The following is a 21,894-nucleotide window of genomic DNA, read 5'->3' as shown; positions in this document are numbered from 1 at the left end:
CTTTTTATCATAACAAAATGGTGCTATTGTACAAACATTATACGTATGTGCTTTCATTACATTCCGATGAATCTGATATATTTGATATGAACTATAAATAATGAAAAATTGTTGTTACTGCTTTTATAATAAATAATATTAAATGTAAATGTGAAAAGTACTTACTTCATAATTGTTATCTGAGAGAAATCCGGCTCATTATATTTTTCGGCAATCGCTATAAATATTATTTAAGCTATAAATAGTTTATATTAAAAGTCCAAGAATAATCGAAAAGCACAGGAATATTCTGCGCTTTGACGTAAATCTCCGACGACAGGTAAACAAATACTGACGCACGATTGAATCGCCGTCTGATGCGTGCGTCAGAGCGTGAGACACCTTGCCCTAGTTCTCTCGCTCTGTCACACGCACACATACAAGCGAATCCATGCGAGAGAAAAGGATATACTCACGCATCTCACTCTTGCAAAATTCTCTGACAAAGCAGTGTAGTATGGGCGTGTAAAAGTTAAGCAATCAAGAACCATAAGCCGAAAAACACTCGCTGTGCAGTCTTGATATGTTTCGATACGATTCGGCACGGATTACCGCAGTCCAAATTATAAGAAACTTTATTTCTAAATAAATTAATATAAAACAAACTCACATCTCAGGGGAAAATAAGCGAAAGAAGAAGTACAAACAGACGTTCCCGCATATTTATCCGTAGTTTTCCTGCTTTGATATTACACTTAGCTATCCTTATTTATATTACAACGGACTTTTTATATAAGAGTGTTTATCAAAATATAGTCAAACCGAATTTTGGTCAATAGGAGAACGCAAAAAATTATTATCACTTCTCAGAAGGCAAAAATTCACGTCAAAAGCAATAAAATCGTGTCGGCGCCGTCGCAGTGGGAACGCTCGGTAACGAGCGTTCTCACTGCGACGGCGCCGACACGATTTTATTGCTTTTGACGTGGATTTTTGACTTCTGAGAAGTGATAATTGTTTTTTGCGCTCTCCTGTTGGTCAAAATTCGGTTTAGATGTGCTACATTAAATTTTTAATATTATTACTGACTGGCCAACTTTTGCCTCCCTCTGAAAAAATATGAAATAACGTTCCTGTGTACAAACACATATACTTACTACATAAGCCATTATATAATTATGTGTCAATATTTATTAAAAAATATTTTGATTCACTGGTTATCGCTAAGATACTATTACTTAAAAAAATACCTTGCATAGAAATAAATATGTAAAAAGTTTAGTAAGACAAACATTGATATTGTATAGATTTGTTCCATTAAACTGATAAATTATCATTGCGTATTTTCATTAAACTAGTCCGGTGAAATGTTTCTTTTCCGATGTAATTCTTGCTCTATAAAAATAGAACGTACCTGTAGCGTAGGGTCTATTTTTTTTAATTTGCTTATTAAGTTTAGGTTAGGTTTTGGTTTGAACAGTAAACGGACGTTTCGCAACTGTCAACATATGTAAAAGTAAATCGCACGCTAGAGTTTTCATAGTGCAAAGTATCAAATTTCAACAGAAATATTTTTTGAGAGATATGTGCATTTAAATATGTATTTTGCTCCATAACACAAATTCAACAACACACGAAAAGTATTCAAGATTATCACCTATATATTATTACTATAAATAAGTAAAAAATATAGTAAGACACATATTGGTTTAGTATATATTTATTCCATTAAACTGATGAATAGTCATTGACTTTTTTCATCAAACTAGTCCGGTGAAATGTTTGTTATGGCGGACTGACGTGGCGTGATGAACGGTAATTGGCTGTTTGCATTCGGTCTATTTGTGAGTGGATATTAAATCGACGGGGTCAATAAAAGAGGCTAAAGAGTCGGTTGTGTTTTTGGGCGGAATTCCCGCCCGCGCCTGTCAGAGGTGGGCGGCCGGTCCGGATTGACACGCAACGTGAACTTTGCTTAATGGACCGTCGATTTCGCCAGCATCGCAGCATCCCAAAATCAAAAAAGGGATCATACGGCTGTCATCATGATACCCGTTTTTGCCTTTTGCCATCGACACACTTTTCCTACTGAATAATTTAGTTACATTGAAGCATTTTTTTAACAGAACTCATTCGCTAGGGCTTTATAAATAACTCTAACAGTATATTACATTAACATATTTCATATATCCTAATATTAAAATAAAAAAAATATTCTCAGTACATTATATTTTTTATGACAATAAAGATTTTCAGTGATATTTATATTTTTATTTATATAAAAAATGATACAATTATTTTTAATGAATAATTTATTAATTTATTTTAAAATATTTTTTCGCCCGCGGCGCAAGAAATTTCCAAACCGACCCTGCACCCTAAGATGTAACGTAACCGACGTTTATTATGGGATCACATCACGCGCTCTCCAAATCACACCTTTGAGGGAAATCTTGCGGACGAACCGATCGGACAGGCGCTCCGCCCTCGACCCCCACAGCCTCCCCAGACGACTCGGACACTAATTTGTAAAAGTAAGAATGTAGCACATGTCGTTAAATCGAGCGACGGACTCTAAAACCCAAAGATCGTTTCTCTTCTTATTCTTCTTCTTCGTCTTCTTTATTGGGAAATTTTGTGATTGGCAGCGCTTCTCTCCCTTATCCATCGATTAGGGACGCTCGATTAGTTTCGGCTTTGTTTTATTTATTCGAATTTAAAATTAAAAAAATAGCTCGATAATTATAATTTCAGTACAATGAAATACTTGTATTAATCAGTATGATAGTAAAATAAAATATCAATAAGCAAGAAATAAATTTATCTTATATGTATAATTTAGTATATTTTTAAATATGTTTGTATTACTTTACTATAATTTTGAGTTAATTTTTAACCTATGAGACCATGCAAATACATCTATAAGTAGATGTATCATAACTCTCAGTAATAAATTTTGATTTTCTGTTCCTTCATAAATGCTTAATTACTTATGAAATGACTCAAATGCCACAGCAATTTAGATAAGATCTTACTTTGCTGTATCACATGAAGCGATCGTGCCATTTCTATTATGATGTGTAAGAAATGCCATAGAGAAAATAAGTATTGTGTATTAATGTATTTATTCTTTAATTTTAAGAATCATATGTAATACTAATGATTTGAAATATTGTTTTTAATAAAGTTCATATCGTTATTCTAGCTATTAAAATGTTTTAAAATAATCTAAATATACTACATAAATGCGTTTGCGCCATGGTTTTGCATCCAAATCATCTAGCGAGACTCTTGATGAGTCTGTGGTGACAACAGGACTAAACCAAAATCTGACGATTGAAGTGGAAAGGCTTTTCTCTAGAATTTAATTGTGTTGGCCTGAATATCTAGCCCAGCTTCGACCAGAATACATAAATTAACATCTCTAAAGCGGGTTACTCAAAATGGGTTATGTATATTTTTAATGATGTGAATTATAAAAACATTAAAATATATATATATATATATATATATATATATATATATATATATATATATATATATATATATATATATATATATATATATATATATATATATATATCAGGTTTAATACATTTTAATTAAACTGTTATAAGATAATTTTCAATAATAAATATAATCTTATATATAATTGCTTCCGGTTTAAAATGAAAAATTATATGCTCAATATTCTACCATTTAAATCATATAGCTTTGTATGAACGGTGTATATTATTAATACACGTAAACAAATGAAATATATTCAATTATAATAATAAAAATAAAAATTGAATTTGCTCCGATTGATTTTGAACGGCCGGTAATGCGTTCTATTGTTTCGACCAATGAAAAATAAGCATTCAAATATAAAACAAAATGGCCGACAGTACCATGACAACAGTTTTAAATAATTATTATTTAATAATAAAATTTTGCTACGCGACAATAATTTTCATTAATTCGTCATTTGACTGAATATAAATAATCGGATTGCAAATTAACTATGTGTTAACGATTAGAAGAATACATTGATTAAATTAGATAAACAATCATAAAACAATCTTCATAATGAAATCTTCAAATTTTGAATTCCCGGCGACGGGCTCCAACGCCGAAAAGTAAGTTTTTCCTTTTATATTATATAAACATTATCATTGCTTCCGATTTAATGCACATATACTGAACGTTTAAAACGTACCTAGGTATGTTTTAAACGTTAACATATAATATATACTTAGTACGTATGAAGATTGAGGTTAATGTCGATCAAACCGTATAAATGCTAATAAAACGTATAATAATACAATGCGAGTCCATCTACGATATAATAATATCTTTGAAAATTGAATAAATAATAATAATAAGTCCTCTAAACACCTCCAAGTATTCGGAAGACAGAAACACACCGTTATTAAAATATAAAAACAAAGAATTCCGACTCTTTGCCTCGTACTTTCATCCCCATCATTTCTGGCACTGTCTTGACGATCAGTTTTAGTTCAAGTTAGACTATATATTATACAACTTTTGATGTACAATCCAAAATTTTATTCTTAATAATAAGATATATCATATTTTTAGAACAAGTTTTATGTTGATATGCTCAAAACTACGGCAGTTAATCATGCCCTCAAATTTTTTTATATCCGAAATTTTATATACATACAGGCGGCCCTCGACTTTCGCACATAATTGGTTCCTGAAAATGTGTGCGAATGTTGAATGTACAAAAGTCGAGGGAAGTAAAAAAAATTGAAATTGTGTGTATTTTAAAATATTTATTTATCAAGTAAATACAAGATGTTTAAAAAGCGTTTAAGAGACACGTTTAAGTGGAGTTTGCGGGTGTTTCCTTTGAAAAGTTATCAAGAGTTAACTGTTTTTCACTATACTTTTTCTTTTCTTCATATAGTATTTTATAACATGCTATGTTTTTATTGATCGCCCTACGCACTTGAGATATGCGTTCTCCAGTGGGATCACAATCTTCCATAATATTTAAAAAATTGTCAAGGTGCGTGAAGGCTTCATTCATATTTTTCATTGTTAAAGAGTTTTCCAAAATAAATCATCTACATTAAATATTTGGCTAGAGGAATATTCTCCATCTTCAATAATTTTGTAAAATTAGGAAATAAATTCTTTTGCAGCATCTTTATCCGCATCAGCCGATTCTCCAGTAAATTTAATATTATGAAAAAAATACCTTGTTTTAAAATTGTTACTTGTTTTAAAAACCGTGTTAAATTTTTTTTTAATCTATCCTTCCAATCTTTGTGCAAACTAAGAGCTTTTGCTTGAATAATTGAAATACTCAGAGGGACATCTTTTTGATGTTGGTCATCGATCTACGATGACAAAGATTTTCCATTTCATCCATGTTTTTTTTGCTGTGTTTTTTTGGAAACATATCATTAAAGATTGTGGAAATATATCTTTATTTTCCACAATTATGAACGTATTCTTTAATTATATTTTTATTTTGCAAAATTGAACATATCGTAAACATGTTTGTATCATACGAACGTCCGATTGAAGCAAAAGTTTCAACGCTATCAAAACGTTTTTTAAAAAAAAATTAATTTAAAAAAATTGTGTTTTTTTTTAAATGTGTGAAATAGCGAATTATGCGAAAGTCGAGGGCCGCCTGTATAGCAAAGTATTTCTTTAATTTTTATTTAATTGTTTTTTTTACCTTAGTACGAGTTCATTTAAAAAAATTTAAACTAAATTATCATGTTTTTAATAGCCGCCAATTAAAAATAATGACAGATAGAAAATCTATTTTTAAATATTTTTTATATGACGATATCGATTCTTCAAAAAATTACATAAAAGCCCAAAAATTGTCAAAAAAAATACATTTTTATTCATATTTTTTATGAAAAATATAAACATGGATCTTCTTATTTTCACTGAAAAATCACAATAAGTATATACGCATATAATGTTTACAAATATTAAATAAGTATAAAAAAGGTATCTAAATATGGTAAAAATTAAAAAATTAAATATCACTTCAATATATTAATTTATTTCAGATAGAGATCCGACCTCCTACTTATGCTGTCGCGAGTGACAGTTGCTCAGCAATTTAAAGAGAAGGATAGAAATATCAGAGAGAGCGGTCAATCACGCTCCGTGTATAACGAATACTCTTAAGGAGAGGACGAAAAGGTACGATCTTGTGTTATTATTATTCATGTGACTTTTGCGTGTATTTCTTTATGTACACAGCATATTTTTATCCAATAATAAAATAAAAATTGTTCGTATCTTATCGCGCACCCCTCCCGCCTACGTTTATGCAGCATAGACCGTATCCGTGAGATTATGGTTGCACTCGGCCAGAAACGAGGGGCAAAAGGACTAATTCCAGAACACATCCCAGCCAGATCCATAAATCGGATGCCGGTCCACTAATGACCGTAATCATCCCCGAACATCAAAGGCCCCCGGTTATATCATCAAATGTTCACCTCAAATGATTCCTCATTGGCGATGCAGAATAATGCCAATAATACCACCGACTGACTACCGATCCCCTCCTGACCCCCAACACCCATCCCATGCATCCCTGCAGACATGCTGGAATTTAATGAAAATGTAAAGCGGTACCTCATCAAAATCAATATGGAGAACACGGTCGTTCCGCATCGCCTCTCCCCGTTCGGTCCGATACGTAAATAATAATATGTGTGTGTCTGTGTGTCTGTCCGTCAGTTGGGTATGCAAATCTGCTTATGGTGACCGATGGCCATATGATAAATAATCGTCAAGGTAGTTATGCAGCTTATGGATCATCGTGTGCGGGAAAGCTTCGACCAGAATATGTAAATGAACATCGAGAGTCCATCTCGAAAGCGGGTTTCTCAAAATGTTGTGACCAAAACCAGTTTGTGTTTTGTATATTTTTAATGATGTGAATTATAATGGCATTAAAATATATATGTTTGATACATTTTAATTGAGCTATTTAAAGATTACTTCATCATCATCATTTCGAGAAGTTCAGTTAGGCTATGTTCTATGTATTATTCAACTTTAATCTAAGACTCTCTTCTTATCGTTGAAAAGAAGCATATCCTATGGTTCATTATCATTATCACACTTTGTGCTAATTAGTTATTAAATCATGGTACGTTTCCTTTTGTTTGATTAGGCGATCCTCGCATCTTGTGCTTGATTAATAAAAAAATAAAACTGTCGCGATATTAAGGCTAAGCTCCAGAGCAATCTCTTCGTCCCCCACGACAGAAACTAATCACAAGGCGGCTTACTTCAATTTGTGTACAGCTAACGGGTTAACGACGATATTACCGATCAGAATGTTTTATTCAAAGACACGAGGTCAGGAAGGGCGAAAGGAGGAGACGTACTGCCAAACTAATAAAGGCCCCGGTGGGCGTTACTGGCGCACGCTCTCTATGCATATTTATCGCACGGGTTAACTTGACACTTGCTACAAGCGGCATATTGGCAAAATATTCGGTAAACAATCCACTATAACGTTTGTAAACCCTTCCGGCCTTGTTTGCATGTTCTTCGTTGCTGGTTTGATTGTGTTTTGAGGCGATAAAATCAATCAGTGCTGAAATAACTTGCTCCGGAAACATTTTCAAAGTAACTGTATTTATTGATTTATATGTACATATATAAAGGAAATATAATTATTAACTTTATTTTAGAGTATAATATAATAATACAATTTATAAACTATGGATTAAAAATGAGCAATTAAAATAGTTAGAAAAAATATATTAATTTATGAACTACATTAGACTTAAACAAATATTTTAAAAATACAAATTTTAGTTTTAATACATTATATTTACATATGTTGTGACACGATAAATAGTGAGATGTTTTTTTCCGAGTGGTGGTGGAGAAGCTGGTGCAGGGATGATGTTCGTGGGAGGTCCTCAGAGATTTAGTAAGTGGCGTGACAGCAGCGTACAGCTGAAATAGATCCTTCTCTGCTACGATGGTGTTCGGTTTGTAGGAGTTTCTCTCGGGATGTGAGTATGTTGTCACCATGAAAATATGTTGCTGCGGGCGGCGGGTGTTTGCTGGTCTTTTCGAGTGGCTGCTGCTGGTGACTGCCTTCTCCTCATCGGAGTACAGACTTAAGTATACAGGGCTGTAAAGCTTGCTTACTAATCGTAATTATGCAGCGATCATCCTGCACTTGCTTTTTAAAGTGGCGAAAAGTGTATACGCCTTTAGTAAGCCACGTTCGCTTGATGGGCATTGTCCAAGGTCGTATTGCATTGCAACGGGAATCGTGAGGTTCCGGTGATGTATGATATCTGCAACCACTTATTCTTCTTCTTCCGCTTATTTTCCCTGAAAGATGAGTTGGCTTAGTTTGTATTTAGGACTTGACCTATCATTAGTTTTAGATCTTTCAGTAGCTTAGTTTTGGGTTTGAATAGCAAATGGATATTTCGCAACTGTCAAATTGAGTTTCATAGAAATTTTAAATCAGCTTATAATTTCACTATTGCCTATCATTTAAATTATGTTTTTGTTAGTAGAAATATATTTAATGATGGGTCCCTTATTTTTTTACGCATATTGTATCATTTTTTTGTTTTATATTAATACATTTATAAATAAAATTTCTTATAATTTTGACTGCGGTAATCCGTGCCGAATCGCATCGAAACATTTAAAAACTGCACAGCGTCTTGATCGGCCGTTGGTTCTTGATAGCTTTACTTTCACACGCCCATGCTATACCGCTTTGTCAGAAAAGTTTGCAAGAAAGAGATGGATAAGAATATCCTATTTTCTCTCGCACGGATTCCCTTGTACGTGTGCGAGCGATATGCACAAGTGCGTGTGACAGAGCGAGAGAACCAGGGCAATGTGGCTCACGCTCTGACGCACGCACCAGACGGCGTTTCAAACGTGCGTCAATATTTGTTTGCCTGTCGTCGGGAGATTTACGTCGAAGCGCATAATATTCCTTCGCTTCTCAATTATTTTTCGACTTAACAATTATAATTCATATTTTTACTTTGTTAAATAGTTTTAATATAAAATAACTTTAGTTTAAATAATATTTACCGCGCTGTAGACTATTTTTATAGTACAAAGAATCACATTTATCGTAAAAAGTATCAAATTTATGTTGAAAACTATTACATTTATAGTGCAAAGTATTAAATTTATAGTTTAAAGTATCAAATTTATAATGAATAATATTAAATTTATAGTGCAAAGTTTTAATTTATGGACCAAAAAATAATGTTAGATATGTCTAAGGTTCATAATTTGAAGATACTAAGTTTACTTAAAATCAGGTGTTTACATCTAATGATTTTTAAAATCACTGTCCTCAAAAGGTTTATTATCCCTGATATACATATATAAACATGTATAATAAATATAATATAGAATAGTAAAAAACTTATTATTAAAAATTTTACTTTATGGATGCCGATTTATTTGAGTATAAACTAGGCAACAATCTGGCTATTCCTCTGGCGACCACGGTGGAAGTATGACGACCGGCGGCGCCTCGTACGCTGATGTTATTCATAACTAAATTTTTGTATTTTAATATTTGTGTCCACACTTAGAGCTGTATTTTAATCGATTATAAACAGCAGATCAATAAATAAAATTCACTTTGGTTGGGATAAACTTACTTCCAAAAAATATTTTTTTAAATGTAAAAAATAATGAATATTGCTGATGCTATTTTTAAAATCCAAACAAATAATAATGTCTCCTGTCAAATTCATGATGTTGAAGGATCGCCTCTTAGAGCTGCATCGTCCGTTGACGTATTAAACATTCAACGGCACGTCGGAAATCCCATACGGCGAACAAACGCCACCAATGATTGACAGTGACAGCAATCAATATTGAACACTTCTCGATTCAGACATTGAGCGTTCCTCCGTATGCACAAGTTGCCCACTTGCCCAACAGCCAAAATTAGCTAAAATATTGACGAGGCGTTTCCATTTCGCCTGACCATTTCTCTGAATAGCTTTTTCATGAACTGGGAATAACTTCTCTTTGCTCCAACACATATTGTCGTTACACGTCAAATTCTCTCAAATGTAGCTTGTGAAGCTACCGAGTCATTTATTCATCTATCGTCCAAAAATAACTTCGATAATAGCCAAAAATTAATTTACCATATTGTCAAAAGCTTTATCAATATCGTCTTATAAAATTATCGAGCTGAACTGCTTTTAATAGACAGCCAAAGGGGTGGAAGTCGGTTGCATTGTTGCGTTATTGTTGCGAAACAACTGTGTACGTAAGTCGAGAGAGCGTCGGGGGCGGCTCTCGGTGGTTGCGCTCACGGTTGAGCAGCGCCCCGTACACGTTTGTAATAAAGCCGTACACACACCGACCGGGTGAGTATTGGCGTTTGATTGCCGGCAGTTAGTGTTTATAATGCAGATATGTGTGCGGAGCTGTGCCGTCACGCTACGCTGGTTATATGGCATCGCTAATATATGGGGACCCCGCCGAGAGGCAGCCTCCCTCTTTGCATAAACAAATATGGTCGCTCCTGTACCCGGCTGCGGCGAGGAGTACACGACACTCACCCCTGGCCCTGCCTATGACCATCGGTTGCGTTCAAGCTGGGATTAAGAAACAATTAGATAATTTGCGCTCATTTTTCTATGCATAATACAATATATATGTATGAAGACTACCATGATCGCGTTCCTTGTTTCTGTATCGAGAGCGAGACATCAACGCTCGATAACTCTCCTCAAACTCGAGCCGTCCATATTCTCGACGAGCTCTCCATTCACAACGATGTAAATGCAATATTCAACTATAATATAATTAATATATAATTAATTTGTATGCATATTTGAGACTTTTAACAAAAATGTATTACATTTTAATTTATACGTAAAATTTTCACAATTATTTTTTTCTTATTTAATCATTAAAAATACCATTAAATATTTAAAAATAAATAAGCAATTATGGTGCACATCTGATGAGCACCATTCCACATATTTTTTTCTATCTCCTCATAGCTATCTTCGACAATTTTTTTTGTTTATCAAGCTCTTAAAAAAGCTGGATAACTTGTGCAAGAGGAGCGTTTCCGTCCTAGCCGTGACTGGTAAGAGTAAGGGACGTGATTGAAAGTCGCTGAGTGATTTAAAAAAATTTAGTATGCACGACATATTATTAAATTAAATTATATATTAATCACTAATTTCGATCTTCAGACATATGCTGATACATTATTATTACGTATATTTTTTTTATTAAATAACGACTGTTGTGAATAGTTTATGGTCACCAAAATCCTAGGTGATTGCACCTCGGGCTTTATGTCAAACATGGATCAAACCAGCCAAAAGCGAAAATAATATTGTCCGAACAACCAACTCGTTAAACTCATCAACATTGCTCATTTTCTTTATTATGTATGTATCTACAAAATATGGTGTACATGTATGTGTGTATATATGTGGGATAGGTGTCGGTGTCGCCGTGTCGGGCAGCTTGATCTGGGGCAAATTTCATTAAACTGTGTGCGCAGCACTATGGCTTAGCGATGGTGCTGTAATTTCCTGTACGAAGCTTATCACAGAAATGACGATATATGTGCGATTCTACAGTAGACAGGGTTGAAGCGATATCGGGCCACTTCGTAAGTACATGCACATTATTATTTTTCAGATGTGAGTTGAGATTTTTATAGTAACTATACTTCAGGTTATTTTATTTGTAAAAAAATAACTTATTGCCAAGAACCTAATAATTTATTAAAAAAATTGTAATAATTTATTTTTGGACAAAAATTTCAATATAATTTTGACTTTATATACACATAAATTATCACATATATAGAAAAAAGTATATGTCGCTATTAAAATCGTTTTGGAAGTCAGCGAGTTTTCGCTGGCGTGTCGAGTTGTATTATTGTCGGCAGTACTTCTTGCGGCTGTCAGCTAGGATTCATTGATATTTGTTCTTGAGATGCTCTATGGACGATCTGCTGATGTCTCTCATGTCGATACAGTCTCTTAGCTAGTCTCTGATACTGTGATTCTATCTAAATTTGTGACCAAGTGTAACATATTTTATAATACTGGTTCGAGACAGCTCTGGGAAATCGCAAATCAGGATTTTCGCGAGCCAATTGGGAGTCAAAAAAGAGAAACGGTCCAGATATACACTCAAAAAATCACTAAGCAAAAATAAAAAACGTAAGGTAGAACAAATTGTCTGGTGAGCGTCCTTTCCAAACAAATAGTAGTTTTTCGGTTGTTGATTAACGTATAATGACAGATGTGGTCCGTAAAATATTTTAAATTAATAACACAAATAATTGGGCACGAAATCTCTACCATGGTTGTTTATATAGTGTGTGGCCCTACTTTCGAGACGGTTTGGTTCCTTTTTTCGTTTGTTCGAGAGATCGTTAAAGTGACCTCTAAATTACAAAAAAATGGAAGTACATTTTAAACTTTATACAGTTGATAATTTTAAAAAAATGCTAATCGTAAAATAAAGCATTTTTTTAAAATGTGTTTTTGTTAAAAATTGTCATATTGTTTATAATTTTTATTTTTAACAATTATCGAAAAATATATTTTTATAAAAAAATATAAGTCATGATGATCAGTTTTGTAATAAAAATATGAAAATTAAAACAAATTATTGCTATTATTTTAAAGCTTTTGATTAAAAACTACTTTAAAGTATTTTTAATTCTTTTAAATAAGCGGTTTTACACTTTTTCTTTAAGTATCTATAAGATACATATCTTAGTTTTCAGTTGATGGACGCATTTATGTCTAGCCTTTTATGTTACTACTAGCTTTATTACTGATTTAGACTCATTTTTAATTCATTATAAATAATTTTATTCATCCAAATAATTTCAAAACTTGGCTATATACAATATGTTTAATCTCTTGTTTTTTTAGAATCACAGTAGCACGTAATCGATTGTCAGTACGTTGCTGTTCAGCTCAATTCTCAACTTAAAAGTTGAAAATTTAAAATAGTACAGTTGACTTAGAAATGGCAGCCAGAATGACATGTGCAAATGTCATGTTACTACTGTTTTTGTGACAGATGAATTATCTATTTTACGGTATAGATTGTAAATATTTTTATATTTTTTTTGTGCAGGCTGCATTAATGTGAAGTTGTTATGCACTGCAGATCTATTATATTTAAATAAGCAAGTAAATATATTTTGCTGTGCAGCTTTCCATCAACGCAATTCTGTGATGAAAAGTATATAATATAATACAACCTTATATGTGCCTCTAAAACAAAATAGTTAAAATAATATATACATATCATAAAATCACTATAATTTAATTAAAACATTTGACGCCTTATATAAACTGTAAACGGTCTTTATAAATCCCAAGAATCGTTAACCGTGAATTTTAACCCACCGTTTTATGTCAGTACAATTTAAAACATCGTTAGCGCAATTACAAAACAAAAATCTCACGCACACTTGTGTTATTGAGAAGAAAGTAACCTACGAGTATGTAGGTTACTGATGCATAACTTTTACTACTAGATTATATACTTAGCCATCACTCATTACCGATGCATAAACGTCTCATGATATTTTTACAAACAGTATAATTTAATCTTTCCATTCATGTAGATTTACATCAGTTAAAGAATCACATGCGATTTATTGGCGCTCTAATGTCTTAATTTATGAAAGTCTAAAAATGTCTGTAAATAGACTATCGAATCGTTCAGATCTAACATTATTGACTATAAAAGAAGAGATCTTTACAATCTTAATGGCGTCTATTATGCGTTATTATTGTAGTACGCATTAAAACAATTAGAGCGACGCATAACGTGTTCATTCAGTTACATTTAAAGTTTTATGACCATATATAGACAACGTATATAATTTAATCGAATAGCAATAATAGCTACAGATGTCATTAGAAAATTAATAACACTTTCCATTGATTAGAGTGAAAATGAAAATCATCTAAAATAATCGCTACACGTTTTCGATTTCATGTGATTGATTCACTTTTGTATTCCAGTTTATTATATACTTTATGAATATCGATTTAGATTTAGAACTCGGTATGAGAAGATGGTAACCTCGAAAATTTAGGTAATTACAAGTTTTCTGTTTTATTTTATTCAAGTAACAGTAAACTCCGTTGCTCGATTCAGAGTTCATCGATAATAAATGGCAATTGTGAAATTGATATAAAAAACCGTAGCACGATAAAATACGACTATATGGTTATTGGATCTAAATAGTGGTTTACGTCTGTTATTGTCCATTATAATTTAATTTAACATGACTTTAAAAAAAACGTACGCTCAAATCTATAATTGAATAAAATAATAGTTATATTGCTTGATTTTGATAATATCTACCTAATTTATAAATATTTTTTATATATTTAATAATAAAATAAACAAGACGTAACCACTATTAGATGAAAGTGCTTCTAAAATAAAAATGAACATAAAAAATATTTGCATAAAATATGGAATATGTGTATCTCTACAAATGTGCCGCCCAGGGCGATCTTTAACTTACCACCTCATCCCCATATAATTATTTTCATAAAAATCTGGAACTTATTTCATGTCTTCAATATGACAAAACGTTAACCCCCCATAGTTACGTTACATACCCACCACATTATATGCATATAAAAAAATGTGCAAAACAGTTTTTAAGTTTGATGAAATATGTTAATGGTTATCAGGCATTTAATTATGTTAGCACGTGCTCGATTCAAACAAACAATGGGGAACATCGGGTGTAACCAGACCTCCCGAGAGGGAGTGGGGTGAGTGGGCAAATTCCCGGGGTCCGGTCTCCTTGAGGGGCCCGACTCTGGAAAAAATCATAGCAAGAATATATGTATAAAAAAAATTAAAAGCGACCTCAAATAATAAATCTAAAATAAACTACAGTTGTTTGAGATGTACTTTTATACTGATGTATTTTAAGTATAAGTTTTTTTAGCCTTAAAATGTAACGCATACAAAATTAAATAAAACCTAACCCTGTAGACCTTGCGTTCATTGGGTTTTTATCGTAGCTTCTACTCAAGGAAGCACTTTTGTTAAGGAAACTTTTTCAAAATAGTTAAGGAATGGAGTCAATAATTTGTCAATGCTTGGCGACTTTCAGCTGCAAGCTTTAATTTCCTAGGGAGTCGTGATCACGTCCCTTATTCTTCACCGTCGCGATTTTTTATTAAAAAAAAATATTAAATCGCCTATCTTTATTCAAGAATCGCTCAAAGAGATATAACTTTCATCGAGGAACTTTATTATAGCTTATATAAAACATATGTATATAATCTATTATATTATATATTTTTTATTATTGTAGAAAAATCTTCTTTTCTACAATAAATTGAGAACCACAAAATAACACTAAATATGTATATATGATAAATCCCCTTTTCACTGGCGTATAATTTTTTTATTTTTATTTCTGAAAAACGGCTTGAAAACGAGCATAAACCCGCATCCGCCAGGGGTGTCCAACCGCGCCCCTTCCCTAATCAGATTTGGTTCGCAACGGCAATATGGAATTTAGCGGTCGGGCGGTTTTCTCTCTTTTTTTTGCATCGGCCCTATCCACCTTTTTGCGGCGCCCCTAACGGCGGCATGCCTTTTATACTACGTCATCTCGGGACGGGCATTTTCCGCGGAAATTAAATCGCGCAAGAGGCGCACGTGATTGGAATCCGGCTCTGCACAATTTCAACACTAACTACATTACCCTGCAGCGGCCGTACTCCGTCCGTCTCAACCCTTTCCACTCGGAAGGCTTCGTCGAGCGGGGGCGGACTGCGATTCAAACTTATTTTATTATTTGTCAGGAACGGCGATAAAAACGACGCTGCGTAAATCTGCTTAAACTTTTAATTCGAGTTGTTTTAGGACATTTTTTAACGACGGTGTTTTTAAGGGTCGTTTTCAAAAAATGTATTTTCAACGGAAATGCTCTAAAAGAGAAAAAAGGTTCATTTCACTGATTTTTTGCTTAAATATTAAATTCATACTCAATAATAACGACATAAAAGCAAACAAGAAGTACAAGAATTAGTGAGTTTTTTAGTACAAGAATATCCGTGTCATCTGCATATCTAATGTTATTTTTGATATTTCAATACGTTTTAGAATATGCAACAACACTGCAGATAAATTGTTTTTTATGCATATGCTGATATATATGCATTTGAAATGCGATATAAATATATTATCGTTTGGAGCAATGTCTGATGAATAGAGTGGATGAGAAAGGAGTTTTGGATACAACATTTTAGATACAACAGGCCGAGCGCTGTCTTGGTATAAAATTATCCTTCTATAATTTATAAGGGAATGTCTTTTTTATGGTCTGAGTACGAATTAGCTGAGCACACTATATCTGTCGCAATTTTTTGCTTATAATCCAGCAACTCATAATGAATTATGCCCTTCATTAAGGACAGAATAACGTAGTTCGTAACGTCACAAACTAGTAACTCTGAGGTTGCGGGCTCAACCCCGACAGCGACACTCAAATTTTTATTTATAAAAATGCGCTATAATTTAAAAAAAACCGGCCTTTGCTGCAGTGATATTGTATAGCACATAATAATTTTAAATTAACAATAAAGATGTCACCAATTCCCAGACTTTCAGTTGAAGACAGACAGTTGGTACAGATTTCCCCGTTGTAACGCATTGGGCTTACGCCTGTCAAGTTACAACAGAATATTTAATAAAAATAAATAATAAAAAAATATCCCACTAAATGTTATATATTACCTTATTGGGGTGTAATTCTGTTATTAGGGTTGAAATTGGAGGTTGATTGGTGTCCAACCACTAAAGGATTCACTTTCACATGATCTATAGTAACAATTCGACTCAAATTATAATATTTCTGTTCTAGAAGCATTCATAATTGCCATATTGAGATTCGCTGCGCGATATTTTTCTTAAACAATTTTAGATACCCATACTCTACAAATTAGCACCTTTCCTAACTTTTTAAATGCCTGTGAACGTTGAGCATTTAAGCTAGATTCTGTATCGTTAATCTCGGACTTGCTTTAATGGCAGCCTAATATCCTCACTAATAACCCGCTCTTATGTAGATATTCAAAGTCAAAGTTCCAGAAACGAAATTTAACACTATAAATTTAATGGTATCAATATATATATATTGCATTATGGATGTTTTTAATTGAAAAACTCATAAAGCATAATATATCTTAACTGAGATAATTTTATATTTACTGCCGTTGTTGATTTAGGATTGAAAATATCGAAACAAAAAATATTCCGTTACTAAATAGCATCATTGATGTCGTATCAATGGTGATGGTGATAAATACCGAAAGAATAATGTAAATATCGTTAATTTATTAAAAAGTATAGATTTTTGCAAATGTAAGAAAAAATACATATGGAAGAACTTATTTTATAGTGTAATTTTCTATATGTTGAAATAACTTTTTAACATTTCAGTCTAAATTTGCAAACAATACTTTTTTTACTTTTACATCTCTAAATCACATTTCTGTCATTAATAATGTACTACAATAGTAGTAATTTATTTAAATATTGATAATTATTACTGTTAATTGCATCTGATTTTGATCATCAAAAATTACTAGACCTAGAATTTTTTTATTAGTTAATGTAAATTAAATATACTGTAAAATGTTTTAAATTATGCATAAAATCAGGTAAACTAATTTTGAAGTGATTTTAAAATAAAAAATTACACTTTCTATTAACTTTAAAAATTCATCAATATTAAACAGAACCATAAAAATCATATATTTAGTATTTTGTTAAAGCAACTGAAATTAAATGATTATGTTTTCTTTACTTTAGAATACTACAAAATTGAGTACTGTAAAAGTATATTAATATTTTAAATAATATATTTTAATATTAAAATAAAATCAGTTGGAATGTTTTTTGTCTAATTTTTTGCAATGAACTATTTTTATTAAAATATGCCTTGTGTATTATAGTGATCGTTTACTTTATTATACCCAAGTAATATGAAAAATGCTCACCGAAAACTGAATACGCCCCTGTTTTACAGCCAAATCCTTTATCCCGTTGCACATTCAGTTTTATGCATTTGCATAAGAGTCGGAGCCACAGCTAACAAGCTTAATTTGACGAATAACCAAGCGTTATATCGGCGTCTACGTGTTTCGCCTGCTGAATCCCCCCACACCGTCAAATAATAAAATATAAAATTTCTTTCACAAATCGAATTTTATTTATATTAAATAATACTTACAGGAAATAAATAAATAATATACAACAGAAATAAATAAATAAATTATCCTATCAGACAGTCAGCGGTGTACACGAGCGAGTGAGCTAGGGATGTCAAAAAATTGACAGCGCCCATCCGTTTTGGCGCAAAATTGACGACGTGCCATCTGCAGTGGTCTGCCTAGACGACCGCCGGTTCCGGTTTCGGGGGGTGACGAAATCAAACAGACGTGGAAGCCATGGTCTGGTCGTAGTAGAACCTGTAGGGATCGGCAGCTGGCTGTCTTCCGGCAGGGCGGACGACGTACATGTTCCTCCTGCGATTTTAATACGAGCTAGGTGTGAGAGTGTTATTGCGGCGGGATTTTTGAATGTTGTTCGAAAGGTCTACCTGTTGTGTCCGTCGGCGTGCACTTGGAAGGTGGTTTCTCCGTGTCCTCCGTCGTGGCTGAACAGTTTCTTCAGAGCGATGATACCTGCGATGGTCAAAGCTACTTTACTGGCGATGAGGGCTTTACCGGCGATAGCGGCCAAGGTCTTCAAAGCGATGCCTCCTACGATGCTCACGGTGGTGAAAGCTCCCAAGAGCAAGTACGGCAGGACTTTCTTGCCTGTTCGATCGAATCGTTAGTGGGCGCTCTAGATTGATTTAAGATTAAGATACGAACCTCCTCTTCCTCGTCCTTCGCTGGCCAAATCCATGGAAACAGAGTGGGTGTCGAAGAGCTGTTGAAGCTTGTTCTTGAGTTGAGCGTCCAGCTTATCTTCTCCGGTCAATCCGGTCAATTCGCGGGCTTCGGCGGCTTCGGAGTATTTGGAGTCGTTTTGCTTAACCAAAACTAAGCCATCTGTGAGCTGGATGCTCTCTTGATCGACAGCTCTGCTCAGAGCGTTCAAAGCCTTAGATTTAAGGCACACTGTGAGTTCTGGCTGAGAGCTGCAATCATCGTACACCTTCTGGAGAACGGCGAATTCGGCGGAAGGCCACCAGGAGTCGTCGTCGGCTCTGGAGCTTTCGACTTCGTTGGAAGCCACGTCGTCCATCCTCCTGCGGCTCGTTCCAGCCTCAGCCAAGACGAACAGGCAGAAGGCGACGAGAAGGATTCTCAGTGATGAACTCATTTTCTTTTCTACGGATGGAATCTATCTAACTCACTGAACTCGTGCTGTTGTAGCAAACGCTAGTGTGCAACTGATGATGATTGTAGGCGAACGCGCGGTATATAAAGAAGTCAAGCGCCGGTGGATCCGGTATTCCGCACCAATTGTTTCTGTATTTACTCTTACATAATTGAACTTGAAATTCATTAATGGCGCTTTTCTAACGCGAGCTCTCTTTCTCTTCTCTCGCGCGGTATGCGTCGGAAAAAGGCGTTCGTGACGTGTGAAAAAGTGCAATTATTAAAACGCATTTGCATCGCGTGCATCTGTGTGATGATGATCGACACACTTGATCGAAATTCGCCAAGTAGCAATTATCAATCTCGTGAAAGTCTGCTTCGTAGAAAAGAAATTCCTCTAAAATCGTGCCAATCGATATCGATATCGATCATGATCGTATGGTTTCTACAAGAAAAATATTGCTAATCAATGTTATGAGCATAGACATCACTGAATTCTTATAATATGTTCAACTTTAATATTTAATTGTACGTAAATTATATTATAAAATAATTAACAGTCAGTAAATTGCTTAAAGATTAGTTTAAACAGTTTAAAACAGCTGTTATTTTGATACAAATAGTGATTTTAATCCACTTAATTCACAGCTGCATTCAGAGTAGGTAGTGAGAAAAAGGACAAGGATTTTCGATTAACATTCTGAAAACTTTGTTTTCGTGTCCGACTATAAATTACCACTAGCAAAAAAAATAAAATAAAAAACAGTATTTTCAAAAATTCTTACAAAACGTTTTTTGATAAAAAAGTAAATGTATATTTTAAAGATAAATAATTATTTCAATCCGCTTACATCACAGCTACATATAGAGCAGGTTGTGAAAAAAGGGACAAGGATTCTCGACTAAAATTCTAAAACTTTATTTGAGAAGATAAGTTCTATGATCGACATTTTGTTTCGTCCTTTACCAACATTTACCGGTCAACAAAAAATTAAGGATGCAAGGTTTAATATTAATAACTCAAGAGTTGTTATAATAATATGTCTTTGGCAAGTATTTGTTCGCTGGGTAAATGGAACATGAGTAAATGTTTTCGTGTAAATTATATCTATTTATTTATTTAAATTAAATTAAGACCATTGACAACATTTACACAAAGATATTATTTTAAGGTCTAAGTAAATATACTAAACTACTTGAGATATGCAGATGACACAGTAGTATAAGTTGATAGTGAACAAAAGTCATTTTTGACATACACAAAATACTAAAATCATTAGTAAAAATTGTAGGTTTACGTCAATTTTGAGGCAACAGACTAAATGATTTTTTCGAGGAAAATTCAAACTTAATTTCAAGTATTTTAAATAATTCTAATAAAATGTATTCTTATAAAAAAATAAAAATGTATACAAAGAGTTTTAAACGATTCACAACCACTACTATTTTGAAGACAAATAGTTGTTTCAATCCGCTTAATTCACAGCTGCATGCAGAGCAGGTAGTGAAAAAAGTGAAATGGTTGTAATAATATTTTGGGAAGGATTCGTTAAATGTTATCTATTTATTAATGTATGTAAATTGAATGAAGTTCATCGTTACTAAACAGGTAACCTTAATGCGACACGATGGGCAAAAAAACAATTCATTTGCATTGAATGTGGCGTCATAAATCCCTCTGCAATAGATATTTTTTAATAAATCTACCTAAAAGTAAAAGCTATTTTCTATTTGTAAATAAAAAATGCTATTAAAAATGTGGTGGCGAAAGTAGCTTATTAGCGTTCTTAAAATTGTATTTATTTAATTATTCCTCAAAAAAATTATTTCATGAAAATATATGTATATTGTAATTATTCTTGACAGTTTAGTGATACATAAAAATAACTAATACAGTGTGATTTTTATTCTAGTTTGTAGGTAAAATTGTTTCTATTTATTAATATTTTATATTTAAATAATAAATAAAGGTAAAAGCAATTTTTTTATTAGAAATTTTAATTATTTTAAAAATGCGATTGCACATTTAAAAGTAACCAAATAAGTCCTTTAAATATATTCTTGGAGATACATACTTTCATATAATAAAATATAAAATGATTTCTTAATAATCAAAAAATGCCTAATAAAAAAATAATATAATATTAGCAGTTTTCTAATATTGATTTTTTCTTAAGAATATAAATGTGCATTTAAATACTTGATCATCATCTTTATGAAAAAATAAATACAGTTAGTCTTTAAAAGTGTTTTAATAATATATTTATTTCCAAATAATATAAAATAATGAAATCAACAGATTTTATGTATTTAAAAGTAGCCCAAAGCCATATTTTATATATTACAATGTACATTATGACCGATAATGTTAATAATTTCATTTCGTATGTTTATGATATGTCTATATATCACAAGATTTCGAATTTATATGATTTTTGGCGAAAGGTATTGAATCGGATTTATTACATCAAATCATACGAATTAGAAAATTGAAATTATCTTTTCTTAAGAAATAATTTTTATCTCTAAGAAA

The 21,894-nt window shown here is 32.7% G+C and overlaps 1 protein-coding gene across 1 annotated transcript; it reads right to left on the bottom strand.

Annotated features, from left to right (window-relative positions):
• Positions 1-18,231: 18,231 nt before the first annotated feature.
• Osi21 (Osiris 21) lies at positions 18,232-19,567 on the bottom strand. The gene is made up of 3 exons (XM_088185907.1): positions 18,909-19,567; positions 18,632-18,851; positions 18,232-18,557 (listed from the first exon to the last, which is right to left on the bottom strand). The coding sequence occupies exons 1-3, from the start codon at positions 19,360-19,362 to the stop codon at positions 18,461-18,463; spliced, it is 771 nt and encodes a 256-aa protein (XP_088042033.1). The 5' UTR covers positions 19,363-19,567; the 3' UTR covers positions 18,232-18,460.
• Between the last annotated feature and the right edge of the window lie 2,327 nt (positions 19,568-21,894).

The sequence above is a fragment of the Plectrocnemia conspersa genome, unplaced genomic scaffold (assembly GCF_051122295.1).
Source record: "Plectrocnemia conspersa isolate PC_06_02 unplaced genomic scaffold, ASM5112229v1 ptg000005l, whole genome shotgun sequence".
In the NCBI taxonomy this organism is placed as follows: Eukaryota; Metazoa; Arthropoda; class Insecta; order Trichoptera; family Polycentropodidae; genus Plectrocnemia; species Plectrocnemia conspersa.
This window is presented reverse-complemented; position numbering and strand designations above follow the sequence as displayed.